The sequence below is a fragment of the Gallus gallus genome, chromosome 5 (genome assembly GCF_016699485.2).
Source record: "Gallus gallus isolate bGalGal1 chromosome 5, bGalGal1.mat.broiler.GRCg7b, whole genome shotgun sequence".
Lineage (NCBI taxonomy): Eukaryota > Metazoa > Chordata > Aves > Galliformes > Phasianidae > Gallus > Gallus gallus.
Window position 1 is genome coordinate 15,773,705 of NC_052536.1, and position 18,261 is coordinate 15,791,965.

At 40.5% G+C, this 18,261-nt stretch overlaps 2 protein-coding genes across 24 annotated transcripts in view; both read right to left on the reverse strand.

Annotated features, from left to right (window-relative positions):
* CHKA (choline kinase alpha) overlaps positions 1-11,140 on the reverse strand; it is a 47,077-nt gene extending 35,937 nt beyond the window's left edge. For 2 of the 5 annotated variants that reach the window (XM_046942359.1, XM_046942354.1), the window contains exon 1: positions 3,377-3,547. The gene's annotated coding sequence lies outside the window, so the exon portion shown is untranslated. Of the gene's footprint in view, positions 1-3,376; positions 3,548-6,978; positions 7,155-7,468; positions 7,634-8,300; positions 8,398-9,214; positions 9,485-9,869 lie in introns of those variants that run through there. The other 3 variants (XM_046942356.1, XM_046942355.1, XM_046942358.1) reach the window with 3 other exon arrangements.
* KMT5B (lysine methyltransferase 5B) overlaps positions 1-18,261 on the reverse strand; it is a 54,650-nt gene that overhangs the window by 19,926 nt on the left and 16,463 nt on the right. For 8 of the 19 annotated variants that reach the window (XM_040701729.2, XM_015286821.4, XM_046942336.1 and 5 more), the window contains 6 exons: positions 16,721-16,917; positions 9,870-15,382; positions 9,215-9,484; positions 8,301-8,397; positions 7,469-7,633; positions 3,377-7,154 (listed from right to left, as the gene is read on the reverse strand). In XM_040701729.2, the coding sequence (XP_040557663.1) occupies positions 13,914-15,382; positions 16,721-16,917 (1,666 nt within the window). In that variant the 3' untranslated portion in view covers positions 3,377-7,154; positions 7,469-7,633; positions 8,301-8,397; positions 9,215-9,484; positions 9,870-13,913. Of the gene's footprint in view, positions 1-3,376; positions 7,155-7,468; positions 7,648-8,300; positions 8,398-9,191; positions 9,531-9,869; positions 15,383-16,720; positions 16,918-18,261 lie in introns of all 19 variants that reach the window. The other 11 variants (XM_040701739.2, XM_040701735.2, XM_046942335.1 and 8 more) reach the window with 11 other exon arrangements.

Here is an 18,261-nt window from a genome sequence, read left to right on the forward strand (position 1 = left end):
CATCTGAACAGAAAGTCCTGCAGATAAGCTCTGTGAGAGCATTGACCCTGGGATGGTACTTGCCAACAGGTTGATGGTGAGATGGCAAACTGGATTCCTCTAAACTGAGGTGGCACGTGCAGTTATCTCAGAGCGCTTCACTGTGCTGCAGCTGAGGTAGGCAAGGTGCTATAACTTTGCTTATAGCAAAGTTCAAGTCATCATTGTTTCAGTGAACATGTAATTCCATAGCCCTGCAGGGATTTTTCAAGGCTGAGGAAGTCCAGAGTCTAAGGTCAGGCACTCATAAATGAGAATTTACTCACACTCAGCTGACTCTCATGTTGCCCTTTGAATGGACACATCAACAGGAGTTGCACTGCCTCACTCACCTCCCCTTTCAATGCCATTTTGTCAATGCAAACTGGAATCAGAGATGACAACTCAGACCTGCTGTCGCGAACTTTGGCAGCGGTGTGAACTGTTTACCCTGACCACAGAATAGCATCACCCACCAGGCTCCAAAATCAACATGAACTAGATGACACGACAGGCCCAGATAACATTCACTGACAACACAGAGCAACTCTGGAGAAGTAAACCATCACACTCCAAGTATTGCCTTGTGAATTGCAACACTGCTCAGGGTAATAGACAACTTTACTCTACGAACAGGCATGCATGGCTTTGTAACTGACATCCTGCTTCATTCTCGTACAGAAATGGGGACTAAAGCATAGGCCTAGAGATTTTGAAACTGGAGTACTTACTGTACTGGGGGGTGCTCTGAACACAAGCTGTTTGCAAGCACTTGGTCATGCCTACTTGTACTGACCTAAAAGAAACTATGCTCTCATACTCTGTCTTTAACAGAGTAATCCTCTGGAACTGCTGTTAGCACTGATAACTTGCACCATCCTCCTTATCCCGTCCTTCACAGTTTTGCTCACTGGAAGTCTTCCCTGAGTGGGGAATTTCCACTCCTGGAAAATTTCCCAGAGTGGTTCAGCTGACAGTTGCATTAAAAATCACAGCGTGTGCCTGGAGATGCCCTTGTATCAAACGTTCAGAGATGTAACACAGCAAAGATGTAATTGCCACAGCCATGTTCCTAAACAACTGCTTATATCCCAGGGTGTGCTCTTACCAGAGCTGAGCAGCTCCAAGCACACAAGTGCATATCTTGCTCCCTTAATAGCTGCGTAACCTTATGTCTTCGCTGCAGAATCCACTGCCCAGGATTTTCCCTTATTTTCAGGGTCATCCATCCACACCCATACACAAAAACCCAACTCATAAATCTTCCTGCTGGCACATCAAGATAAAAATTAACAAGATTGCGAAGGCCAGCCAGTGCTAAGGACAGCCTCCCTGCCCCAGCAGCTTCCCAGGACTGTTTTTAGAGCAGATACGTCGCACCGTCCTCCTTGCCTTGTCCTTGACAATTCTGCCCATTGTTCCCTGGAAAACTTCCCAGAACAGTTCAGCTTACAGCAGCACTAAGAATCTCAGCATGTGTCAGTAGATCTTTTTGTATCGAATGTACTGAGATATAATGCAGCAGATGCTTAATTATCACAAGGTTTGCTCTGTTATATCCTCCATTGGTTATTACTTGAAGAACGAACGAAAGAACAAGAGAAAGAGTCAGCAAGTAACCACAAACCCTTCTTTCAGCAGGAATCACACTACCATTTTTTGGAACTTTTCCTAATACAACAAAAAGAACACACACCATAAAGACAGAAACTTGGACTGCAGTGGTTTTGAACTCCACAAGTTGTAACTTTCCCTCTGGTGTTCTATGCGTGTGTTACTGGAAATATAATTGACTGTTAGGCAGACAGTCATCCTCCACACATGTATTTAAGCAGCAGCAAGCCTCTGGAAGCTGCTAAGTGCTTGTATGAAAAGGAGATTTTCACCAGAGCAACCCAAATTCCTGAGTTAACTGATATCCTGCTTTGTCTCATCATTATCACCATAGCGACTACAGGAGCTGCCTCTGAGCTGCCTCTCTGCAACTCACAGATCAGAAAGGAACAGGAAAGCAGTGCCAGGAAGGAAATAGCTTGAACTTAGGGACCAGTGGAGCACTGAGAAAAGCGGGCTTGAACTTAGGGCCCAGTGAGACAGAAATGGGCTGTAGGTCAGAAGCACCCTTGGGCTGTACTGTGGTTGGAGAAACAGTTTAAAAGTAAAGAGGCGAATGCAGCTTGCGCACATGCTTCACAGAGTATCAGCATCAAAAGGCTAGCACAAAGGTACAGGAGTGCTATAAGACAAGTAAACGTGAAAGAAGAGCAGCTGAAGATGAGGAAAGTAAAGAAAGAAGGAATTCACAGCAACATAACAAATGCCTTTTAGCTAAAGCTGCAGCGAGCTGGTTCATTCCCCCCCGACATCATTTGTGCGGCCTGCTCCCTCTCCTGGGGAAACTGGCAAAAGGAAAAACATAAAAAAAAAAATCACAACCCAAACTGCTCCAGGAAACAAGAGACCCACAGAGCTCAGGGCAGACAGTGCCTGCATTTGCCAGGTTATTCCGGTCAGAGAGGGTTCAAGGTCCCTGTGCTGCTCCTCTGAGCATGGCTGTCCTGGCCAGAGAATCTGTACCCTCCGGGCTCCAGCATACGCATGCACAGACAACAGCAGCGCTCTATTCTCCCTGCAGTGGTGTTGCTGCCAAGCACCTCCCAGAGCATCTTCTGATCTCAGCCAGTGGGATTGGCCATATATTTGCGCAATAGGCCAGCATCCAAGAACTGCAGCACTCGCGAGCACTTGTCAGTAAACGCTGGGGGTACAAATGCTTCTCTTCTGGGAAGAGGACAGATCACGAGTGCTAGAAAGGCTTGATGTTTTTAGTCACAGAAATAAACCTCACTGCCTGTGAGTGAAGAGAAGGAAAAAAAATCTTAAAATATACTCTTGTACTGAGAAATACGCATCACTTCCTACCCTTTGCTCTTTTGGGATTCCTAAGATCAGTTAAAATCTTTGCAATGAATCTGGCTCTGAAGATCTTGCAATAAGCTAAGATCTACCTGTTCAAAAATGATGTGTTACAGCAGTCAGTAAATACCCACATAATGCAGCATTAGTCTGACTGGGAGAGAGGAGAAAGGTTCTGCTGAGCTTAACAATGCATGAGCACATACCATACTGAATGACACTGGTGCAAGACCAACGCCTCTTTAACCTCTTCCTTCTAAATCCACGAGTAACTTTTCAACAGCAAACTTATAACTTAAGAATACACAAATAAAAATGAAAAGAACAATGCACAGAGAGGAGATGAGGGAACAAGATTTGCCTGCAAGCAAGAAGCGGTGGCAGAACTGTGAAAAAAAAACCACAACCTTTCCACATTTGTGGAGTATGACCTGTCACTCACCTTGTCCAGCTGTGCAGTCTGTGCCAGTGCCAGCTTTGTGGAAGCTTTCATCTTGGTGATGCAAGGATGGGGAAAAAAAAAAAGCCTTGCCTGATTCTTAATAGTCTAAGAGGCTCATTAAGTAACATCACACCATGCAACCATTCAATCAGCAAAGGTCCTAAGAACTGCAGCCGTTCCCTGTTTGCTTTACAGCTGTTTTGCAGTGCCAGGACTCCTCCTTCTTACAAGATATTACACTTCAAGTGCTGCAGCACCCATGCCTGCCAGCTGCTGAGGAGCCGGGCTCTGTGAGGGGCACTCCATTTCTTTTGCAAAAATCCAATCTGCCTAGAAACATTCCTAGTGAATGCAACTGCATGGCAGCATAAAAGTGGTGGAGGACTCACTTTTTAGAAACTATATTAGGCTTGAATATGGGGAGAAGAGATGGAAAGCTTTTATAAAAGATAAAAGAGGAAAATTTCTATCCCTCTATGGCATCTACAAGCAATAAAATGGAAGTGTTGCTTAACTATTTTACTGTTCTAGCAATAGGAGTTATGCCTACCTAATTTAAGACTCATAATAATACAAAATTTTGCATAGTAAGTACAAGTCCACGCCCTGAAGAGTTTTATTAGGTTGGTGACAAGCTACAGAATGCAGATCAGGAGCCAAACTTCAAATTCTTTGGTGATGTGTAAGGCAAATCTCATGAAGGACACGCAGGAGCAGGAGAAGCAATAAATACAAGGTAGGAAAGTTCAAGACTATTAAAAAAAAAGTATATTGCAGCCTCCCTGGACAAGGCAAGCAAGCGACCTGATTCCCAGGCACCGAAACACGTTGCTACAGCTGGCTGAGACCAAACTGATCCTTCACCCCAGAGACTGCCAACTTTGCTGCTGGGGCTGCAGAGCAGGATGGCAGCCAGTGCCTCGGACTCCACGCTATATAGCCCATCTTTGTCACAAACCCACCTCTACCAAAGTTCATTCAGGAAACTGGGTGCCCAATGTTAGGGCGCACATTCCCTCCTGTCTCCCTTGGCAGAGGCACTTCTCACAGTCAGCTGTGGAAGAGCTCTGCTTACAAAGTCTGTGCCCCGCTGGTATCTATGATTATTTCCTCACCGGTTAAACCCGGCCACATACCTTCAGGTTTGACACTGTCTCCTGTCTCTTCAGTCAGGCAACACTTGAACCCATACAGAGTGTGACATGTGAGTACCAGGGCTTTTCTCTGCACTGACAGCAGTGTTTATGAGATCAGTGTCTGACACTTCTCTTCTATGCGCCGTTAAGGAAGCCAGTTCCTTTGTGCCCCACTGTCTCTATCTATAAGCCTGGCACAGCAGCTCAGATCTCCTTCAAAGATCAGTGTGATAATATGGTAGGTTACTGGCACGTTGTTGGCAACTCTCGATCTTGAGACTTCAGTTTCTGTGACAGTAACAAGCCTTGAGAGCCAAGGCTGCAGAAGGCCACACAGTATTTAGCTATTGTATTGAATTCACAATTTGTATTCCTCCAAAGATTCCATTAAGATTTCATTAAAATGAATCTTTTAGATTGGTTCAGATAATAAATACCTTGCAGTGTGGGGAAAGAATATCAAGTAAACCAAGCATGAGAGATCAGCCTTAGAGAGACGTTGACTAGATAGCCAGAATCTCCCTACTGTTGCTAACACATAGCAAGGAATTGCAAAGCCTGAGCAAATAATGACTTAAAAGTACTGCACAGCAGCAGGATAGCATCAGTCAACTTGTTCTCACTTGAGTTTGGAAGCTGCAAGACCCACCAACAGCCTCTCCCCTCCAAGAATCCATGCAGCATTCCTGAGGCAAGTGTTAATGCTGGATCTCAACCAAGAAAGATTCTTATAGACTCAGCAAACAACAGGACGTTGTATTGCTTGCTTCTTTCTCCTGTTTCCCCCCCTAGTTCCATTCCCCAGTACCTGCCCTTGACCAAGAACTTTCTCAGCAGCTACCAGCTGAATGTGAGGTGCAGTAGCACATGCCACCTGCTTAGCCTGCTTGCTCCTCCCAGCAGTTATTCTGCTAATGGAAGCAGCAGAAACCTGAAAGAAACAGGCATGGATAAGGCTAGAAAGCACTGACAGAGGAATTGCCTCATAGTGGAATGCAAAGGGAATAAAGCTATCAAGAGCACAGCTGTGTTCAGCATCAAATTATTCCCTGATCCCTATTGGCTAGCACTGCTCTGTAACTTGGATCATATCCTGCCTCCAGCTCACTGCTGGTCTGCTTGCTTTCTTCTCCGTGTACCATTCAGATGCACTATTGGGATATCATACAGCAAAAAGCAATAAAGGGCCATGCAGCTTGTAACAAATACACACTAGCTTCTAAAGAGAGCCAGGCTGCAGGGCTGAGAAATCCTTCTCTTGGAAGGAGAGTGCCACCTTGTGCTAGGAATGGAAGAAGTCAGATAGATAAAATCCAATCTGTCTGCAAAACCGAAAGATAGAATGGGACAAGAAGCCATCTTCAGAACAAAGCTCTGTTAGGAGTTTGGGCTCCTGGTACCCACCAGCATCATTCTCAATCCAAAACAGTCCCCGCTGTAGGGAGATTGTGCTTTTTGAAGGGACAGGCAAGCTAGAGTGAGCAGCTCATCCTTACAAATTCTGACCCAGGCCACAGCACATAGCCTTACCCAAAGAAGACATTCCTCAGATGTAACTGTGCATGAACAAATGCGGATGCCTTGTCTTAAGTGGAGACAAGGGACAAACAAAGTGCCACATCTAACAGTAAAATTCTGCTGAGCGTTACTGACTTCCACACTGGAGACTAGCTAGCAACAGATGTGGAAAACTCAACAGTGAAATGGCACAAGGATTTTACAGAGCAACTTTCAAATGTAAAATACAGCTATGGTGGTTATTCTGATCCAATGTGCAGGTGAGAGAAGCCAGCTATTTTGCTGTTCCTTAAAATTAACTTTGAGGATTCTACTGTACATCTGGGTTAAATTTTATCTGGTCAAACTACGCGAGATACCTCAAATAAATTTCTGAAAATGCCTCGAACTCCATACTGACTTTAAGGGAAGCTTTAGCATAACCAGCTTTATGGAAATGTTTATTTTGTTTAAAAATGGGAGGTTGCTACTGTGTGAAAAGACAAGTTCCCTAAAGATTCAGAAAAAACAGTACTGCTTTGAGTTTCATTCACTTCAGGGTTTCTTCATTAGCTTGAAAAGGAAGAAAAGCAACTTGTCCAAAATATTAGGAATACAGGAATTCCTCTGCAAACACCTTGGAAAGGAACAGAGCATGAGTATCCTGTTCAAGAAAACTGTACACAAGCAGCATGCAGTGGTCTGAACCTTGCTACAGCTAGGTGATCTAAGGATTAAACCACCATGTGGACAATACTGCTTTCTCTTAGAGCAAAAGTGATAAAACCAGGAAATTCAGAATTCAGTTATATTTAAAAGAAATGTGGATGTTTCACAGAAATGAAGTTGAAGTATATTGCTGTCCTCTGGAAGGGACTTAAAAAACTGAATTCCAAAGCTACACATGTAATCGGTTCTTTCTCCTGAAAGCCCAGGGATGCATACAAAGGTTACCCTTTATGGACATACTTCCAAGGCTGAGTCAAACCAAGAGCTGGGTGGATGGATCACTTGTCCCATTCTTAACTAACCACCATGACAGCATGTGAGCAGTGGGACTACATCACGGCTTTTTGCTGGAACATAACACCACATTCTGAAGCGGAGAGCTGAGATGAAGGCCCACTGACTGTATCTTCAGCATGCTGAAGGCAAAGAGAACATCATCAGAATTGAATCATCAGAATTGAATCTCATCTCCCACGTCCCTCTCTCAGATTCCTGCCTTTCTTGATATTTGCAGTGCACAAACTCTGACATAACAGGACAGATCAATCTCATTTATGACACCACCCAATTCAGCAGCCACAATGGTAAAGAGGTGCCAATGTTGTGCAATCTCACCAGTGAAACGAGGACTCAGGGATGCACAGGACTGAAGATCTGAGTTTGGCTGTGGCAGCAGCCCTTAAGGTGATGCTTAACTGCTCACATCAGCAAGACAAAAATTAGCACTTACTGAGAGCACCCTTCAGGATTCTTTCTGACTGTTAGCTCTGGAGTCCCAGATCCAAACTGTTTGGTGTCCAGAGACTGAAATAAATAACTCTCCTCTCTGTAGATGTATCATTTCTAGGATAGCAGCTGCATCTCACGTGCCCATCAGCTGCACAAGATGAAATCCCTTAAAGAAAAGAGCTGAAGATGGAGTAAATCAGCACAAACTCCTGTATAGAAGCAGTAAGCAAGGAGGACTGTGACCAAAATGTTCCTTAGCAAAAGAAGTATCCCTTTTAACTGGATATTTGCTGGCATCGATGTGGTATCCACATGCTCTGCCTGACAGAGCTGTGAAAAGTGGTATATAAATACAAACTAATTACTAATTATTTATCCTCTGCAGGCTTCCAAAAGCCCTGTGTGCCCTGTTATTCATGACACATTTTGTAGACGAAAAGCACTCTCTTGGCTCAGACCAAAAAGGTCCATCTATTCCAGTATGCAATCTCTGACAGGGACCAATAATGGAAGATTGACTTGGAGACAAGTTAAACTTTGCTACAACTATGTCCTTCCAACTGACTGAAGCTCAGTGTTGTAAACTTACTCCCTGTTAAGAGACTACATCTAAATATGTTGTGTTTTCATTCAGTAGACCCTTTAAGTCGGGGTTTCACAAGTACAATTATAGCTTTAAATGACTTAAAAAAACAACAAAGAAAAAGCTACATGTCTAGGAAATATTGCATGTTGGTTTTTTCCCTAAAAGGAATAACTAAGATTTTTCTGCCTTTTTTAATAAAAGGAAAGATGAAATGCTTGAAGATATTCAGAACACTGTACCAGCTCACCTCCTTAGCCTTTCCTTTATTCTTCTTCCACATATTCCCTGCTCTTCTTATGCTATGTGGAGTTCACAGCTGATGCTATTTGCATCCACTGAAATAGCTGAAACACACAAGTATTGTTAGTTTCACCAAAAATGACATTCATCATAATGTGCTGTAAACTGAATGTAGATATACCAAGAGTTTGGGGCTTTTTACTAGAAATCTAATAAGCCTGAAAAGATTTTGATCCTATTACACAGTGCGTTCCCCAACCTGGAACTATTCCCTATTAGTCACCATAGGCAGCTGAATAATCTCCAAATTCAGTTATCTTCTATAGGAGAGGTCCTTATGCTAAGACTTGTGTCACATGCACACGGTAGTAAGAACAGCATAAATCTGGGGAGGGTTGAGACTATCTTTCCACTTGATTTTACAACACTCAGTTTGATGTAGAAGGTAACAGGAGGCTGAGAGAGGACAGAGGGAAAAAAGTGCTCTGCTCCCATCCATGTCCCTTCCTTGACAGAAAAATAGAAAAACAGTCTTTCACCTCAAAATGCCTTTAAATGAAAGCATGCAGAAAAGGCTCCTAACAAATTGTTATCTCTAACATTAAAAAAATAAAAATCTTCTGATATTCAACTATCAACAGGTACTTAACTTTGAAAAAAAAATAAAAAAAAACCACCCTGATTTTTCAGGAACGATTAACATGACCTCAGAAACTATGGTCTGTCCCATGTTTAAATGGAGCATGAGTTGCTTGGCTTCTGGATTTCACTGCAGATCTGAAGTAGCCAGACTCCACAGTATTTGACTATGCCATTTTGGAAGAAAGCTTTCTGAAACACTTCAGTCACTTAAAAGGCTAAGTCTGATTTCTAAAAGTAATTGTAAACCCCATCTTACCATCAAGACTAAAGTCATAGTACCTTCCCTTCTAAGGATGCGTGCTTTGAGATCAAAACTCCCACGTTGGATCTCAAGGCTTGATGTCAATTTCAAAGTTGGCAATTGTTGTTCACCACTGAAACACCAGCAATTTGGCACCTCCTTTACACTGACTGGATAGGCTGTGACTCGTCTTTGGGGACACAACATTTTGGGCAGCCCTTGCACTTGAGCTCTTGCACAGGAAAGGACTCAGCCTCTTCATCTGGAAAGACATCTTTCTGTCTCAGCATCCGATATTATCCAAGAGACTGTGATAACAATGAGCACAAATTACCCAGAAGTCCTGTAATAATGCTGTGAATGCAAGGTTTCTAAAGTTACGAATAAGATCATATCCTGCTGAACACAATTATAGGTTGTAAACTGGTAGAGAACAAAAATCTGCTGCAAAACGTTGCAGCCAACACAGTAATTGGAGCAGAAAAACTATAAATCTAATTATGGAAGAGAATTGACTTCTGATACGCATCATAAAGCATCAGTGGAAAAATCTATGTTTTGCTGGACCCACTGGTAGCTCCGCACTTGACTGGAACTCACTACCAGAACCATGAGTCTTTTGCCTGTTATGTCAAACCAACTTCCAGAGCTACACTGCCCAGTTGGCCCCATCCTGCTCCAGAGCTGACATACCTGTACCTTACAAGCAGTTCTCCAGCATCACCACTGTTTCTATGACAGGAAATTTCTGGCCAAATTTCCCATACGGATGAGTCCAAGCAAGATTCCACAAGTTAAATCACACGTAGCTGTCTAGTTCAGGGAAGAAGCTGTGGACTTCCTTTGCCTGCGGAGAGAAGGAATAACATTGAAACAATCACCTATGCCCTGCAAGAGTAAGAACATTTTGTGGGATTATTGTAAACAAGATGTTATGGCTAGAACTGATGTGACATTGTGGAGAACAAGCAGCAGCTGCTACAGACAATAAGGAGCAATTCCTTACCTCGCGTTACTGCTATGGAACAGCACTGAAGAAAGACAACACAACCTTGTTAACTTGTGAAATCAAGAGTTCAGTGAGGTGCAACACAGCATGCAAGGCTACCAGTTTCTCTATGAGCCAGCCCAAACAAGAGTGCTCCCTGGGCAGAGGATTTCAGAAAACACGATACTAGTGGATACAATGCAGACATCACTAACTTGGCTTTTCATTTTCAGCAAGTCTTATTCTACAGTTCCCAAGTCTTCACCCTCTCAATTTAAAAGGAGTCATAGATCATAAAACCATGGGGAACAGAAGCAAACTGACAACAAGCAGCAGCAGCTAAAAGCAAACCTGCATACATGTTCAGGGGAGAACTATAGGTGCATTTAACACATCACATCAGGCAATATTACAATAATATTACTGAATAAAGCCAATGCACTGTGAAAAGCAAAGTAATACTGAACGATAGTAACCTTAGCACAAACTAGTACCTGAGCCTTTGAAGCAGATACAAAAGCACCACCCACCAGGGAAGGTTAGCTTGCCCTGTGCAAGGCAAACACAGAGTAATCATCTGTTCCGTCTCCGTAGGACTGACATGAATACTATTCAGTAGGATCAAACTGCCTGCAATGTATTTTGCAATGACTGTACTATGCAATAAGCCACTGTATTTTTAACTTTCACATAAAAAAAACAACTTTCAAGAACGCTATAGCTCCCTAAACCCGTTATGAGAAAAAAACATTATTTGCTTTCGTCTTATCTTTGTCTTCTACCCTGTTGGCTCTCCATTCGAAGATGTGAGCCAGCTAATAACTACACTTGTTACTACAAGTATCCATAAGCTCTTGCTAAACCTCTCCTCAGCTTTATGGGCCTTGGAGTGCAGCACCTGCATGACAATGCCCACAGATCAGCAGCCAACCTGCTGTTTCAGCAGTGGCTGTAATATTTCCTCAGCCTCCCCCCCTCTTCCACGTGTCAGAAACACAGCTGCCTTACACAGCCCATTTCTAACATGCCTTCTCCAATTCTTCAGCCTGCTAAAACTTTGCCCTGGCCACCCTAAGTTATTGTGGTCACTGTAAACCTATCCAGCTGATGCATGCTTCCTTACCAGCCTCCTGGGAAAGGAAAGAAGCTAGAGGAGGGTTCCCAGAAGTTGGATCACTAACTTTACAGTGCTTTGAGACCCGAATAGGAAAGGAAGAAACGTCCCCAGGTTGTTAACTTTTCAGACATGTGACACAAATGTTCACCGCTTCCCTAATCTTAGTAGGGGAAAATCACTATATGCCAATTTGTATATGCACAATGAAATAGTTTTTGTTTTCATGGCAAGAGGAGGACAGAAAAGACTGAGGTTATACAAGTCCCACCTACCCAGATCACCTGGGGGGGAACGCATCTTCTTACTTTCAAGACATTTCTAACACCAAAAATCTTCAGCTAAACCCATCTCTGGGCTCATCTACCTGTAAATGACTAAACATCATTCTAAGTTCTCCAATACAAGCAGCTTGTTCACGGAACAAATCGATCCAAGTTTCCTGATGCCTAAAGAGCTACTTAGATAAAACTACAAGTTCTATTAAGACAATCCACCATACCTGGCTCAGGGCTCAAAAATGTCAGCATACTTACCAAAGTCTTTTTGCATTCAGTGTTCTGTGACCTAAAAACCCATGTTTGGTAGAAAAAAGATTGTGCATTACACATAGGCTTTTTCAAAAACATACTCTGTACATGAGAGACAAACTGCCTTTAACAAAGAATGGACATTTTAAAAATGAAGTTGCAAGTATTATGTTTAATTCTACGCTTAATTCTATGCTAAGAAATACATAAGGTAAACGAGATGAAACGGATTCCACCATATGATTTGCAGTCTGACCAATCAGTGAAATGCATTTGGAAGGATTCACTTGAAAGAAAAGAAAAATAATTCTTTTCTACAGAAGTCAGGGATGGTCAGATCATTAGGATCAACTCATGCAAACTACCCACACGTTACCACTGGCATTGAACTGGATGTTCAATGCTTTCAAACCTGGATAAGACAACTATCATGGAACTTAAGTCCTTCCTCTTCTGGGCACAGAGCACTGGACCTAACATGACAACAGTATGCAAATTGCAACGGATTAAAGTGATACAACAAGGTGCTTTTTGATGAGATGCCTGTTTCTACATCCTTTGATGCAAGAATTCTGAGTCTTAAACCATGGCTGAATAGAAACAAAGACCACACAAAGCAAACTGCCGTAGTTATGACAACTACAAAATGCAAAAATTTTAGCCCTGTTTCAAAGAAATGACATATAAATTAGCTGCTTTATACATACACACACATTAATTCTGCCCAGAAGCAGTAAGTTCTCCTTACGTTCTTGGAATTAAAAGAAAGAAAAAAGAAGTCAGACGTTGCCCTGATGCTCTTCATTGTTATAAAGCAGATTCTGAAGTATCAAGTGAACTACGTATGAGCAAAGAACTCCAACTAATGCAGAGTTTAAAACTAGGTTTACAATTTCCTATTTTATTGGCATGGATGTATTTCTAAACTTAAAAACCCTTCTGGCAAGTTATCTCAATTTCTTATGACAAAATTTCGCACAACACACAAATATTTACAACATATACATATTTTTTTCAGTCTTTTACAACTGGTTCTTAAAAGACAAACATTTTATAGGTTACCACAGAACAAAAGCTGTGACTTAGTTGTTTTTAATTTCATAAAACTATCATAAGTTAAAGTGAATAGATTTTCTTTAAATTCCTTGTAGCATTTTACAAGTGCAACAGAAAAATATGAAGAACCAATTCGGGATAGCTGCAGTTCATTGGATAAATGTTGCCCGTTGTAGTCACATTATTTCACAGCAAATTCTTGAAAAAATAAGCACCAATCATTCTTGCAAAGAACAATTTTATCTAAAAGTATTGAAAAGTGTTAAATACAAGGTGTTTAATTTACATAACAAGCAATAAATACACCATATCCAAACTTTTATTCTGCATACTGCTACCCTTGTACATATAATGTACTAAAAAGTCAGCAAATTGTCAACACCTTTTAATTTTTTTAATTTTTTTTTTTTTTTTTAAAGAAATCAATTTGACTTCCAACCAACGGTTTGCTACTATAACAAAGGCCACAAACAGTACGTCTGGGACAGCATACAGTGTTAAAACTGACAAACTCCGAGGGGAAAAAAAAACATCTAGCAAATAAATCGAAAAGCTGTAGTTCATTGCTGGTGATATTAACATAGACTAGAAAACCTTAAATATGCTGCTACTATGATTTTTTTTTTATTTAATTGTTTAGTCAAATACTGTAAGAGCGTTAGTTTGCTCTTACAGACCAAAAATAATTGTTTAGCCACACTGTATTCTCATTGTCCTGCATGGAAAGATTTGATGCGACTTCATAACTTTGCTTGAGCCTTTATTTTACAACAGAGCATTACCTCTACCTCAGAATTGCACATAAGAAGGCTATTAAAAAGTACAATAAAAATCTGCACAAATCAGACTTAAGAAGAGTCAGTATGCTGTACACTTTCTACAATATTATGTTGATAGGTGAACAAACAATAAAGAAGTGCTGCCACTAAGTTTTTTCAGAAAGTTCTTCAGCTGAGGAATAATCAAATGGAATTTGTTGGTGGTGTTTTTTTTTTTTTTAATTTTTGTTTTTTAAAAATGACATCCAGGTCAGTTTAAGACCTATAAGCTTATGCATTGAGCCTTAAAGACTGATCTTCCCTCCTCCTGGAAGAAATATCAATATCTATTGAATCCTTGCCAACAATAAGCCTTAGTCTCTTTGCTGGAGGAAGAGGAATAAAGTCATCAAATTCATCATCATATTCATCTTCCTCTTCATCATCCTCTTCTGATGAAGATTCATCTGCTGTTTCCTCCTCATACTGAGCATAATCATCTACTTCCATTCTCGACTCCAAAAGGGAGAGAGTTTCACTACAACACACACCATTTTCATGAAGGTCCTCAGGGTACGTCCCTCTATTTTCTTCCTCTCGTTTTAACTGTATTTTTAGTTTTGTTGAACTATTGCCTGATCCTGAGTTAAACCCATTATTTAGCTTTGCTACATATAAATTATTATCCTTTTCATGGTCTTTACTTAATTTGATGCTTATTTTTGAAGAATTCATTCCATCAGATTCTTGGTCATTCGCCTTGCTACTGCTATCATGACGCCTACGAAGAGTCAGTTTAGGGATCCCAGAGCTATTTTCAAGGATTAGTTGTGCATCATACCTCGTGATTCGTCTTTTCTTTTTAGTTTTTGCAGTTCTGAAGCTGTCCTTTGTTTTGAAACTGTCAGAGGTTACAACAGAACAGCTACCAGATCCAGAGATACAGTCTTGATAGCTAACAGGTATATCTACCACATTATTCCTCTCTCCATTTTCTGAGTGAGAACTGATCAAGTCTGGTACTTCATCTTTTACAGGTGTGTTGTGCGTATTATCTGTTTCATCTAATTTTGCAGGTGGTTTCACTAGCTTTCCTTGTCGAGACTTCTTTTTTGACGTGCCTGCGTCATTTTTTTGACACCTGGCCTCCCCTTTATGTGACGTTCCATGAGCCAGGTTGTTTTCATCTGTTGCGTGAGGCTGCTGCTCTAAAACGTCCGATCGTGTTCTCGTCAAGTTATTCTTATAGCTATCCAATGTATTTGGTTCAAGCTTTATGTCAGAGGTCTCCTTCAAACTCATCCGTGTTCTCATTGACCTCCGTGTTATGTATGTGCAAGGTGGTATGTCACCATGCTCATGAGCACCTTTCACAGAATTCAGTTTATACTCTCTTGCTGCGTGCCTTGTTAAGCATCCACTAGAGACTGCAACTTTGACTGGTCCCTCTAATTCTTTATCCTTTTTAATGGGCAAGCTTTTGTACAAAACTACTTTAGGCTCTTTGAGAACTAAATTTCCCATTTCGAGCTTTTTAGAAGCATTCTTTTGCTCTGGCCTTTTGCACTGATTTCTCTGCTTAATCTTTGAAAGTAAAGGCTTTGCAGGCTTTTTCAGTCTCTTTGGTACCCTGGAATTATTTATATGAGTTAGTTTAGATGAGGTAGAGTTTGATGATGCTGGAATTCTTGATATAGACTGTCTTGTTAATGTTCTATTTTTGCCATTCTTTTTCACACCAATTGAAGATTTTCTGTTAGCTGCAAAAGAAAAAAAAAGTGCTCATGAATGCTGACTTAACCTGAGGTTTCCACTCCCCAAATTCTGTAGTTGTTTCATTTAATACTTTTAATTAAAATCTGTTCAACAAGCTAGACATTGTGCAGTAAGAAGACTGACTGGTTAATTTCCTATTCAGATGTGAAAGGATTGTCAGAAATTCCCCAGTTCATCTAAATTCCAGGAGTACATCTAAGAAACCATCTAAATTCCCTCATCATCTCTACTATATCAAGTTTGGTGTCTGTTTCCCTCCCCACCCCCAGCTACTTCTCCCACTGAATTTTCCACAGATTCATCCCATGCTATCCTCAGTAGATACTGAAAATTATTCCAGCAAAAAGCTGAGGATCAGCAAGCTCTTGTTTTAACCAAGATTTTTTTTCTACCAGGGGCCACAAAAAAACACCCTTAATTACTGTAATGGTTTCATTTTCAATGTTCCAGTTGCCTGTCAACTGTCACTTAACGTGACAGCAACAGAATTCTGCCTGCCCAAGCAAAGCTGCAACTACAAAGCTTTGTAGTAAGCTTTGTAGTAAGTAATGATAAGTAAGATCATACAAATGAAAAAAAATGTTTGTTTGTTTTTTTTAAATTCACAACATCAAACAAGAGACAGATGGAGCCAAAATATTCAAAGTGACTCAGTTAAGTCAAAGGTGAAATTATTTGTACCTTGCCTATATTGTGTGTGAGGGGAAAAAAGAAGAAAAATAGTACTCACTACTCCATGAAGAGATGTCTCTGAAGAGCATGACAAACAAAAATCCCTTCCAATCTCTTCTGAAATTGTTAACTGCGCATGTTCATTTCAGAATAGGTACCTAAACTATCAGTCCTGGATGGTGAGGGGGAATAGCTGCCCAGTTTAAAGCATCTCTAAAGGTGATGACTATTCATTCAATAATCTCTGGAAGTATTTCTATAGGAATTATTTTCCTATAGAATGGAGACTCCTCAAACTGAGTTTTCTTTCCTAAGCCATACTACTGCATGTGATTACTAACCATATTTTTCAAATATGTACCTAATCAACAAAGCTCTTTGACAAATATAGAAATAAGACACCAATTATGAGCTATAAGTATACACAGCAGAAGGAAAGAAAATAATAGCATACAAAGCAAGCATATACTACTTCTTATAGAAAGGTTTAAGGAAGACAGTTAATTTGCTATAGAAATTATCTTCAGTTTCCTTAATCAATTACAGTTCTAAAGACCAGCATTTGAGACGCTTCTCAAATACAAGAGGGAATTCCATCACAGTGGAAGTTCTTCAAGTTTTATAAAACCTTAAATCGCACACTTGCTTACTTGCATTAGCTTTTTCCTGAGTGGTATCTGCATCAGTGTTAGAGCTGACGGACTGGCTGTCTGAGTTTTTGCTGCTGTCGCCCAGCTTTTTGAGCCTGTTCAATCGTTTATCTGTTTCTCTCAGTCCATATTTACTATTAATCACAGGAGTAGGGGCTGGCAATCCCACTCTTGATTTAAAAGCACCAGTTCCACGTCTACAAAGGCAAAGAATGACCATGTATTAGTAACTATTTGAAACAAAGTCCTAAGTTTTTACATATATAAAAGTCTGAATCATAGCAACACATGGATAAATAATACTAACAACCTTTGAATTTACTAGCAATCATGGGCTGTTTTAATCAGATACCTATAGAGGTATAATTTTACTAAGATGTTAAAAAAAACAAACCATCTTCCACTAATTTCTTGTGAGAAGAAAAAAATACATAAATAGGTTCTTTTGCTTTACATCTGTTTTACTATCTTTTCATAATGAAGCTGTACAAGTGAAAATGGAATATGGTAGTTAAAATACTACTTGAAATCAACTAAAGTAACAGTTGAAGATACATTTTTCCTATTCACAGCAGCTTAATTAAAAAGAAGTCAGCTCCAGTTACAGCGCTTGTTACTGCACTAGCAAGAGTTTTAAGAGTACATAAAATGGAATATGATGATCACATATTTCTGTTTTCCTTCAGAACTGAAAAAGTACACAGCTGTCTAATTTTCACGATAAATAAGAAAACTTGATAGTTTCATCACAGAAAACAATAGAGATTAAGAATTTCTACACTTGCACTTCAACCTGTACTACCCAGATCCTTCAGTACCCCTAACCATCCTGCAGGCTTGCATCTTGCAGAAATATTGGAGACAACTGCAGTTTGGATTCCAGCAGATTGCAGTGGAAGAAAGTCCACAAAACGTAACCAAAAAGTACATCAAAGAGATTGGAGAGGATCTCAATCTCCACGAAGTTAACTATTATTACTATGCAGATACAATACTATACTGAACACTCTTTTGGCATTATTTTGAACTCTGCAAATGATAGGCAGTTAAAATAAGATACTAGGCTGAACTCGGCACAAGTGGCAGTTGCTTGAGATCAGAACAACAGTGCCAGAAATAATGACAACAGCCTTCTGCCATGTCTTCGGTGCTTGGTTATTTCAGTCAGACACAATGAATCATGTGCTTACCTAACTGTAAATGCAAGTATGCACATTTTCTTCATGCTGATTTTCTTGGAGACTTGAAAATACTCTTTTCAGTGCTAACCTTCCCTCAGCTCCACAACATATCCCACAGACCCCCCAGAAGCCTAGCATTTTAACATTACGACCTTTACGGAAAGTTGAAAATGGATCTCTTAAGAACTATTTCTTGTGGCATACAGAGATGGCTGACTTCTCTACACATCTCCTTTTTCATAACACAGTTACGTATTAGGTTAGCTTCTAAGTGCTTGTAAGGACTCATTTTCCTTTTCTCAGCTCCCCTAAATTCAAATCTCTCCTCTAATTTTTGTAACATAACCTTGTGACTGAGAA